The sequence below is a fragment of the Sinocyclocheilus anshuiensis genome, unplaced genomic scaffold, assembly GCF_001515605.1.
Source record: "Sinocyclocheilus anshuiensis isolate Anshui unplaced genomic scaffold, SAMN03320099.WGS_v1.1 scaffold916, whole genome shotgun sequence".
NCBI lineage: Eukaryota > Metazoa > Chordata > Actinopteri > Cypriniformes > Cyprinidae > Sinocyclocheilus > Sinocyclocheilus anshuiensis.
In genome coordinates this window covers 850,154-861,656 of record NW_015548264.1, presented here as the reverse complement: position 1 = coordinate 861,656, position 11,503 = coordinate 850,154, and the positions used below count along the sequence as shown (strand labels likewise).

Below are 11,503 nucleotides of genomic sequence, written 5' to 3'. Positions count from 1 at the left end.
ACATGGTCTCTAAAGTGGCTCACACTGGATTACTGCAACAGACTTAGACAAATGCATGCTTTGTTAGTTAGTTCCCTCTGTAATCAATCCATTTGGACACGTTATACAGGCCAGATGTTGCACTAGCAGCCATGGTGACAATGGAGGCAGAGTCTGACTGAATTTAGGGACGAGAGAAGACTTTGAATGTAGCCAAGGTTTCCGATGTGGCAACAAGTACAATAATGAACACCCCCTTCTTCAGCACTGTGCTGTTAATAGGGTTAATAGCCTTGCATCTGCACGCAAAACCATGCAGGGTTCTAGCCAGAGGGGTTTCCCAGAGGCAGGAAATACTGGGAATGTGGGTGTCAGAGGCAAGGAATAATAGGAATAAGAGATGCTTCCACCTTTAGCTCAAGGCACTGAACCATTCAAGTGTGGTTAATGTTGCCTGTGAGCTTTGGATCCAATGCACAAATGAAGATACATGAAACCCTTCACCCGAACAGTGACAAACCGTTACCCATTCATGCAAAACACAAAAGCCTTATGTTTGAAATTTCTTATTTCAAACAATTTAGATTCTTCCGGCCATTAATACATTTATGCAATACTCTGGCATATATGTGAGTGAATGAGAAAACAGTGTGAAGTAGCATGTGGAAAAAATTGTGATTTATAGCACGGTTAGATTTTGTTACGTGAAACTGTTTGAGTCACTGCCTCTCATTCTATGTATCATATTTGATTCACTGCTACTGTGAATAGCCAAAGCTGATGATTTTTCAGAGGCGTTTCCAAGCTTTTCTACAAGAATCCACCAGATGGCTTTAAAAATAAAACTTGCTAAATATATGCAGTGTGGGTGAATGTATGACAGCGGAGCTGACAAAAATATGCTCCATTCCCTCAGAGAACTTTCTTTGGGAGACGGATCTGTAATGTACACAGAGAGAAAGAAAGACAATGTGAATGAGAATACAGAATGTGAGCGTGTGTTTGTGCATGTCAGTGTTGAGACTTTATACTGAAAATTGCAATTATCTGGTCATGAGGTTACAGATATATTTTTCATATTTCAGCTACTGACATTTTTTTCTTTATACTCTTGCAAGTCATGCCCAATTACACTCTGTGTGCTAATATAAACAGCTTACAAGAATACTACCTAATGTGTTATATTTCATAGTAAATTCATGTGAACAGGGAAGTAGGTTGAGGTAATTCCCTACAAACAGTACTTAAGTCACTGTCTATTTTCATAGGTATATATACTTCCTGTCTTTTTGTGCGATCGCATGTTTATATTTGCTCAGACATTCTGCGTGGGCAGGGAGTGTGCATGCAAATATAATTTTACGTGTGAACATGACTCATTTATTATGTAACCAGCCACCATTTTGTTGAGTCTCTCATCAGTCAAGCAGTGTGTCAGGAGTGTTGATTTGCAAAATAGCTCTCCAGCCCAGTATCTATTGATTTTTTTTGCCATTGATGTGAGGGGATGACAACAGGTCGAATCACTAAACAGCACACAAGCTCATTTCATAAACCTGACTGTATTATTAACCAGATGGAAATGGTACTTCAGCCATCAGTGCTTTTGTTTTGGCCCAAAATCCTAATTGGCCAGGAGTCAGTTGTCAGTAGGCTCTGAGATACACCTGCCACCTGTTTTGAGCTTTATGCAAATATTTATATGAATATATAGTTTTTATTAACCGTTTCAGCACTGATACCTGACTGAAATAGTTTAAGTGTTGGTGGATTATTTAATATATGTTCATATATAATAGGAAGGAGTACTGGTGTTTAATTTCTGTACATCTGTTGAGTCTTTTAATGACTGATGAGAGGTTTTTGTTTATTGTCAACACAAGGAAATTATATTTCTGTTCCTACTAGTTAAATTACTTGATGTCTATACTGTCTACATAGACAGCTGGCTTCAAAAGCAGCTTCCTAAATGTCAAGTAACCTAATAAGTGACCGTTTTAATGCTTTATATGGGCACCAACCACATGTGCCACAAAAATAACAAAATAATAATGTGCAGAACTCCTGACAATTAATTCTAATAGAGTTTGATGTTAGCATGCTGCTAAGCTAATGGTATGATACTCTAATAAACATAAAAATACACAGCTCAAAAATACTTTTAAAAGATTTTTAAATGTTGATATCAGTCAACATTATTCCTCATCTGCCCTCTTCTATTTCTTTTTTTTCACTAAGATTTCACTAGGTTTTGGAATCATTATGATGTGTTTTGTCTGCAGGGTTCATTATTGTTACAGCAGAGCAGGTGATGTTATACACGCTTTAATTAGTCACCTGGCGGAATCTTTCGTTCATTCAGGCTTTCAACAGACAGCTTTTTTGTTTCTTTTGTCATTTTAGCAAGATGAGTAGTAAAGAAAAATAGTTTATATGGTATGTCTATCAGCCAGAAACATATAGAACAAGCTGCTGACAGTTTAAAAGGTTAAAAATAGGTTGTATGCGCAATGCAAATCAAACCTGACATAAATTAAACTTGACTTATACAAAGCAAGCTGTACATATAAGAGCAACATGTGATACTACAGTCTGGCATAAACTGTATATGTGATGTTGTATGAACCATCTATCTGTGTTAGCTGCATATCCCCATATTCCGAAGGCTTTCACTGCATCCATGTACCTCAGTGAGCATGTTGCCAAGCGGAGAAAGCTCAGTCTGGAATCACCACACATTCCCAGAGCACCATTCTGATGCCTGGATGCTCCAGCAGTTCTAAAAGCAAAGCAGCTAAATATAGACCAAGGCTTGCATGTTGCATCCTCCCCCTAAGCTGATGGCGTAAGTACAACAAGACATCATTGTACAAAGAAGGGACTACCATTTTATCAGTTTATTATGATAGCAGTAGTCTGCGCCTCAAACAGCCCTCCCACAATCTGTTTGCTAATCATCTGATGCATATTGCTTACAAAACTAGGAAGTGCTTTCTCAATCTTGAGAGCTCTAATCTAATTGGCTGGCTTTACACAACTTCCTAGAGTAAGGGGTCACAGCATTTTTTTGATCAGTCCACCAGGAAAGTAATGTTTACAAGGTACTGGAGTGCTTTTAATGATGAAATAATCACTGGATTTGCCAAACGTTTGCCAGGTTAGTGGCTTAAAATATTTGAACAATTTTTATTAATTTTTTTTTGTCTTATGGGAGCAGTTAGTAATAAGTTATGTAGATATCTATGAACTATAAACTGTCTATTTTTTTTTTACTTTTACTTTTGATTTTGCATGAATCAATACACATTTTCCCACAATTTTCTGGTGTTTTGTATACAACCATTTATGGACTGTTGCACCTTCATCCACCCATCCATCCATCCATCCATTCATTTATTTTTTGTATTGTATTTCAGATAAAATTGTAAGGAATTATGGTTTATCTTATCAAGATATACATTTTAATTAGCAAACATCATGGATTGTGAAAAAAAAGTGGAAAACAGCAACCTGCTATTGTGGTGTTTCTCAGGAAATCACTCATACCTTAAAGATCAGAGAAAAAAGTTCTTGAGGGGGTGAACTTAAATAAGAGATATCTTTATTTTTAGTTGACTTAGCTTATTTTAATGCATGCTTTGTCTTATCAAGTCTTTGTCTTATAAGTCATTTTACAGAAACCAAAATTAATGTTTTCATTTAGCTAAACCTGAAAATAATGTTTATTTAATAATCAGTTAACAAATTTAATGTATTTAATAATTAACACTTAAAACAAAATTGAATTATATACAAATGTTTAAATTGCACATTAGTACGTTTTCATATTTGATGATACAATGACGTTACCCAGGTTAAGTAAAAATATAAAAAATAATATGAATATGTAATACAGTGCATATATTTAGCAAAATGCTTCTTTCTAGAGTTATTTTTTCTAATTAATGATTTATGGACATTGAATGGCTTTCTTGAGGTAAATTAGAGGTAACATTATGTGACATTGTTTACAAGCTGTTTTATTGATGTCTTTCTGCGGTTGAAACTAGTGCCATAACTAATAGTTATATTGTGCCAAAATTACATTTATGGTTTGAATTTAAATAAAAGCTGAGACTTTGTTTCATATAAAATGTAACAATTATTACATGGCAGGTGCACTACAAATTATGTTTAGTAATGTTTTGTTATTGCATCAGCATAGACTTAAGGCCCGTTCACACCAAGGACGATAACTATAAAGATAACGATAAAGATATAGTTCTAAAAATCATTCTTAATATTAAAGAATAGCAGAGTCCACACCACAACTATAACGATAAAGGCACAGAGAAACGATATCGTTGGAATCACTTTCAAAACGATTTTTTTGTTTTGAGGGGGTCTCCAGGTAAAAATAGCATTCCGGGGGGTAAAATACAGGTTTGTTTGGCGGGGTTCCCCTGCTAAAATTCACATTCCAGGGGATTAATGTCATGTTATTGGAGTCGCTTCAACCCGCGGATATGAAAAACAACCCGCGGCAACAAAGTAGCCCAATTCCGCGGGAAAACTTGGCAACACTGGATTTTTTCCAGTTGATGAACGATAAAAACATTGACAGCCAATCAGAATCCATCCTGCTGTAACGAGCTCGAGAATTTAAAGCGGCTGACGTGCGTGCGCTTAGAATAAACAGATGATATCGTTCACTGTTGTGGACGCTAATATCGTTATCTTTATAGTTATCTTCATAGTTAATGTTCTTGGTGTGAACGGGGCTTAAGACTGATTTGGGGACTTAAGCATCAATATCAGTTTTCGATATAAGCATCTTTTAAATTGAGAAATTAATATTGTCAACCCAGCCCTAGTGTCAACACTGCTGACATGTTTACCTGCTGTAGCTTATCCACATTGTGTACACGAAAAATAGATGCTGACAAGTCAAAACACACCTTCGGAAAAGCGTTAACAGGACGTTTTAGTAAAAGGTTTCAGCCCTCCAAAACCATTTTGGCAAAACAGAAACTACTCTTTTTTTTGTAATAACATCTTGAGGCACCCTGGAATTCTTCTAAAGCCCTCATGGACCTAGGCCCCATGGTTGAGAACCTCTGCCATAAGACATTTGGTACAAATATCATAGTAGATTTGGCCTAGTAAAGGGGGTATCTGAGAATGGGGTTTAAAGTCCCTTTGTTTGTTAATGGAAAGGAAAGGCATGTCAGTATTTACATAAGCAGCGGAGGAACTCAACTGCAAATAACCCCAATGATTCCATTGCTATTGCACTTCTGCAGGTCTTTTCACAGCTTTTGGCCCTGAGTGCCATGCCTCAGTGTGATTGCATGGCTATGCCTCAGCAAATGGGTTCTGCCAGCCCTTTGCTATCACACTATCAGAAACTACAAGGCAATAATGTGAGAATTAACACGACCCCCAGATCAGCCCTTCTTACACTCCCCATTTAAAATGACCCAATCCTGTTATCAGAGTCCCAATTCCTTACATAGTGCCTCCTGATGTTTCCCAGTAACCGCAGTGACAAATGCCATGACAGCCATCCCAGCATACCTTGCTCCCTTCTGACCACAGCCTGACATGTGACACTACATTAGCTCGCTTCCTGGGGGGATGGATGGGGGAGATGATTGTGACTTGTTTTTATTTTGCATTTTACATTTTTAGCGAGTGTACATTTTGTATGCTGAACCTTGCTTTTTTGTTTATTTTAGAGGCTGAAAGTTAAGCCAGATTCGATAGTAAATTCTCTAAAATAACTGCCTCATATTCAGTGCTGTGCAAGAAGTATTTTTTTTTCTGTCATGACTAGTAGATTGAAACAGATAATATTTTTATGTTTAAGTGCTGAGCCTGAAACTGCTGATACTCACAGATATAGGAGTACATGATCATTATCAAACATCACATCTTTTGGAATATACCACTTTTCAAAGACTGAAATAGGATTATCTGAGTTGATGAAACGCAAAACCACAACAGTACTCAGAGGAATAAGATCAATCATTGTTATTGTGCTTGATGTCTCTTAGATAATACACAGATTCAATCACATCACATATAACCTAATAACCGTAGAATGTGAAAGGTTGGATGTTATCTTTTTTATCTGTAGTGATGCATTTATACAAATTTACCAGCAGCTGCGATGTTTGAAGTTTGTGATATCAAAGGAATCTGGGACATGATTTTTGTGTAGTGTTGTGTTTGATGCAACTGTACTAAAATTAAATTAAGCAATCAAATTAAGCATCATAATCCAATATATACATACTCTTGTTTGGGAACTAAATGTACAGTACATGTGGAGGCAGTAATGTTATGCCGCACGCATTCCACCCTCTAGTGGACAGTAATTTCAACTGTCATGCAAAAATAACGTGCTGAAAGTGTAAAAGGAAATTAATAATTTAAAATGTTAATTTGTAACCAGTGGTAAAAAAAAAATGTCAGTTGGTCAATAAAACACAGCAGAAAGTTACAAAAGATAAGGCAATAGTATATGTAATATTATTTAAGGCAACCTGGGTGTTACCTTTTATAAAGCTTTTACCAGACATCATCTTTCAAATGGGCAAACTAGAAATAAACAGATCTGTTCATGTGATTACGACACACCCATGTAAGAATGTTCACACCAAGAAATAGTTAATAGTTAATCTGACTCTCTGTGAAATACCAAGTCTTTTCTTAGACTCTTCAAACTCAAAAGTATATTTTAATCACAAATGTTACCAGTGAACGTATATGGGGTTCAAAATTGCATGCTATTATTTTGTGATCGAAACAGGACTGAAAGCATGAAAAAGATGCTTTCTCATAAAATGTACAGCATGCACATGTAAACAAACTGTGGCATAAGGTGTGTGACTAAGTGAATTTGTGCTCTGTTTAGGACTCTGATTGGTGGACTTTGGGAGTCCTTTGGGAGTATGGCAAGCCATTTTAACATGACAACTTCTGTTTTTATTTCAGTAGTAGACTTATTTTTGTATCATCCTTGCATTCATTCATTCATTGGTCACACTTTATATTAAGTGGCCTTAACTACTATGTACTTACATATAAAAAAAAAGTACAATTATTTATTGTGGTCATATTGTATTGCAAAACACGTTTGCTGCTATTGAGGTAGGATAGGAACAGGTTTTGTGGTTTAGGTAGGTTTAAGGGTGGGTTAAGGTGTAAGGGATGGGTCACCAGTGTAATTATAAATGTAATTTCAGAAATGAATTACAGATGTAACTACATATAGGTATTTTTTTTAATATAAGTACAGTGTAAAAACATGAATGTACACAATAAGTGCATTGAATCAAATGATTAATTTAAATGTAAGTACATAGTAGTTAAGGCGACCTAATATAAAGTGGGACCCATTCATTCATTCATTTACTAAGGTGAGCAGGAAATAGGCTACTATAAAAGCTTTGAGTAATTACAACTAACTAAAAATAAGGAATAATGTAACCGTAAATAGACAATTGTCACATCTGTAGTAAATACCAGTACCAAATTAATGGTTGTCAGCGCCTTTGTAAAAGATAAGTGTCACTATTGCATTTATAGACACTATAGATAAATGTGAATAGGGCTTGCCGCACGGGGAGGGGAGCGTTAAGGTGGAGGCGAACGAGGCTGATAGAAAAGTCCAGACAACACCCTAAACCGGTTTAAAGTATATTCCGGTTAGTGTGTGTGAGTGTGAGAGAGAGAATGCCACGGGCAGTGCAGAATTTCCTAGGCCCAAAAGTGCGGAGCAGTAGAGAGCCATGCGTGCGTCTTTGTTTGTTTTGCACGTTTCCAAGCGATGATAAGGCGAAATCGGGTAGCGTTTGAGGAAGCAGCCCCTAGAGTTTGCTCGCTCGGGTCTCGATGTAGCTGATTGGAGTAGCAGCAGTCAGAGTGGGTGATCACAGGGAGGAGGGGAGAGACTCTGAAGTGGCTTTTCTGCGCGTGTGTGTGATTCTCCAGCGGCCATGTTAACCAAGAAACCCTGCGCTGCTGCTGCTGTCTACCCGACTGGTAAGGAACCCAATGCCCGGATCTAAGAGGGCGACGCCGGTCTCGTTTGTTCTCCGGATTGAATTGAGGAGATGGATTATTTATCCGATTTAAATGCTCCATAACGCTTGTAAGGCTCGCAGCTTTTCGTTTCATTGCTCGCCGTTGATTGTATGGTCAAGTACAGTAGCTATAAGCCCCGGAAACAGCATTGGAAAAGCGGCCGTTTTTGTATTTATTAGTTAATTATTACTGTTGCTATAGAGACTAGATATAGAAAACAAGCACTTTGGATGAATTTTTTTTTAGTGTAATGTTTTATAGCTCGTGTGTCTGTATTACAGATTTTCGTTGTGCTAATGTTGGTTATCGTTTGTTGTGCGGTTGTTAAATGGTTTAAGTATAATTCCGGTCCTCTTTAAATTTCATAATTGATTTATACATCTTATGTATGTATAAATCATACATCTTATGCATCTTCATTATCATACATTTATCATTATCATACATATTATACATCTTATGTATAAATGCATGTAACGTCACGGGGCTATAGTTTTCTTTTGCCTTTTAAAAATACTGACAGGCAGTTGTGTAAACATTTTACCAAATACATTTTTACTGACTTTCAACAGGCAAAGGGGGTGAGATCTGCCAGCTACAGTCTTCCCCAGGACTGGGCATCGGGGGTCCCCGAGCTGGAGCAGGGACTGAAGCCACATCACCCATCACATTACCACCACTCAGGAACAGCAACTCTCTCACGGTAAAATTAACCTTCTTGCTTGCAGTTTCCACCATTCATGTCCCTTTCTTTGTTCTCATAATGTGTTTTTTTTTTTTTTAAATCAAGTAATTTTGTGGCTTTTTTTTTATCGTTCAAACAATTTAAAATATGTGGAAAATATTTACTTAGTATTTAGTTTACTGTATGTGTTTTTCCTACACTTTTTTGATTGGTGTTTGAGGTATATGTACCTGAAGAAAACCATTTTCAGTTCAATATGAATCTGTTTATACTGTGCTTTTTGCAATAAGTTTGTGTTTGACTGCAGTTTTACAAAGAATAGTTCCTCAAGAAAGTCACAGTGAGCAAGATAGGTTATTGTTACAACAAGATAGATAATTGTTATAACACATTAACTTTGACAGCCCTAAAATATATATTTTTATTAAAGTCTTTTTTTCTCTTTCAAATTTTCTTCGGACCCCCTATCACCCACTTCAATATGCTTTATAGCATGTGTTGTTCAGAGCCCTGAAGTAATGGCCCATATTGTGTCAATATTGTGAGATGTTACACTGGCATTGCATGACAAAGGTTCTGACAGAAAAGAAAGTCTGACACGTATATAAACTTAAAAATGAAATTTGATGATGATTAAGACAGTGGGATATTGGATGTGGTTGGACAAAATCAGCACTTTATTTGTAAGGTATGCATTTTTAAGAGACAGTATGAAGAAGACCTTGACAGTAGTTTCAACATTTTGAAAACCAAAATGCATGCTTTACCCCTTGTTTTGGTAAACAAAACATTCTTTTTGAGGAAAGGAATATGAGCAGTAGTAATGATCACTGGTTCTCTCAGAGTCATTGGCTGATGTATTGTGTGTTGCCATTAGTGGGGGATGGGAAATGCTCAGGCCATCAGTGTGACATAATTTCCTTATGTAAATCTATACATCCAAAATTATAATCCATTGAGTCTGCATGGCAATAATATTTTGCATGGTATTAGAATAATAAACATGATATTCTAATATATAAGCTCATAATAAGCTCATAATGCATGAGTCAAATAATTTGTTTATTAGTAAAGTTTAAAGAATTGCAGTTCTTATAAGTGTATTCGACATGTTATTCTGAATTAAATACAAGAATTGGGTCAATGCCATTTATGACTAAGTACCCCGGAGTTCTTTATTTAGCTGTCATTCTAATAGGGGTAAATATAGACATAGACTCGCATGGTAGGTGCATTTGTATGTCTGCATTCTCTTACAAGACAGAATTCTTGCGATATGTTATTATCAAATTACATCTTAGCATTGTATTTGCAAATCTAGCTCTTAAACCAACATGTATATTTAATGACATTTAACTGATAAGCTGCAAATACATTAATGTCTATATGTATGCCCTGTTTCAGCGAATAAGTGAAGACCATGCAGACCTTGCTTTGCTTCCATTTAGGATTTTTTCAGGTTTCTGAAGTTGCAAAATAAACTTCACATCTTACTGAGAATTATAACTTGCACCTTGCCCTTGCTTATTACTTACATGGTAATTAGGTGTGATGATGAGCTATGATGTGATGATGCTTAACATAACAGTAATTTTGAAGGGCTCATTCCTACTTGGTTATGTAACATCAACAAATTAAAGCTGATTTTGTGTATGGTATATAGGGCTGATGATGTATAAGATATTAAAATTAATTTCTGATGCTTTTCTATTGTCTACTAAGTCAAATTACGTATGGCATTTAGTAGGAAACTTGGGGACTTGTTCTCTCTGCATTTTTCTAAAATCTCTGTCCTGTTAAATTCGAGTGTCGTACCTTTCAAAGTCCAGTTAATCTCATTAAGGGCAGTTGAATCACAGCTTTTTAGCACTTTTATCATGCAGTAGGCTATATGTATTTTGCAGAGTAAGTGAGCATTAGAATGATCTCTCAGACCAAATGTGTCTTTTGATCAGCTCCAGTTGTGTCCTCTACAGCTGTCAGCAAGCATGCCCTTTCCATGACCCCCCACCTGTCCAGATCATGTTAGAATTAACCGACAGGGCAGCCAAGTACAACAGAAGAATTAAATTGAAGCTTTATTCAGATTCACTCTTAGTTCCTACACAAGATGGGAGAGTATCTTGTGTATGATGCATAATCTCTGAAAATGGTTCCTTTAGAAATAGTACTTTTTTTGGGATGGCTGGTAAATTATTTAGACTACCCTGCCTTAACTAATCCATAAATCTATGCTTTATTTAATTTGCGCATTTGAATCGGTGTGATTTATTGTGTGACACCTAAATGATTTAGGATTAGCTATTGGTTACATTTATATTTAGATTTGAATGATACAGTTTTCTAAACTAGAGCCTTGTTGTTCAGCAGTACATCATTGTCACTGCTCTTGCCTTGTGTGAGGCAGGGAAAAAGAAATATGGCTGTATATTGAGTGTTTTAAGAGCAGATTGTATCAGAGCCCTTGGATTTAGAGTTCAAGCTGGGTATTACTCTTTATCTTCAATCAGAGGTGTCGAAACATCAGCACTGACCATCTGGGGATTAGAGATAGGTTGAGATGAAAAGGATCTGTAAAAATCAAAAGTCTTGTATTGCCCTGATATGTTATTTAGTTTTGGAGATTATCACTCTTTCTGCATGTGAATACAGCATGGCTGAGATTAGAAAATAAAGCACAATTAAGTGGATTATGAGCATTACCATTCAAAACACAAAAATAAACACTAATCCATTAAAACTATCAGTCTGCAACCCTCTACGGACACC

General features: G+C 36.3%; 1 protein-coding gene across 2 annotated transcripts in view; it reads left to right on the top strand.

Annotated features, from left to right (window-relative positions):
• The first annotated feature begins 7,686 nt into the window (after positions 1 to 7,686).
• LOC107655591 (dual specificity tyrosine-phosphorylation-regulated kinase 2) overlaps positions 7,687 to 11,503 on the top strand; it is an 11,840-nt gene continuing 8,023 nt past the window's right edge. Inside the window, exons 1-2 of one of the 2 annotated variants that reach the window (XM_016443129.1) lie at positions 7,687 to 8,007; positions 8,622 to 8,752. In XM_016443129.1, coding sequence (XP_016298615.1) covers positions 7,962 to 8,007; positions 8,622 to 8,752 — 177 coding nt within the window. In that variant the 5' untranslated portion in view covers positions 7,687 to 7,961. The other variant, XM_016443130.1, reaches the window with a different exon arrangement.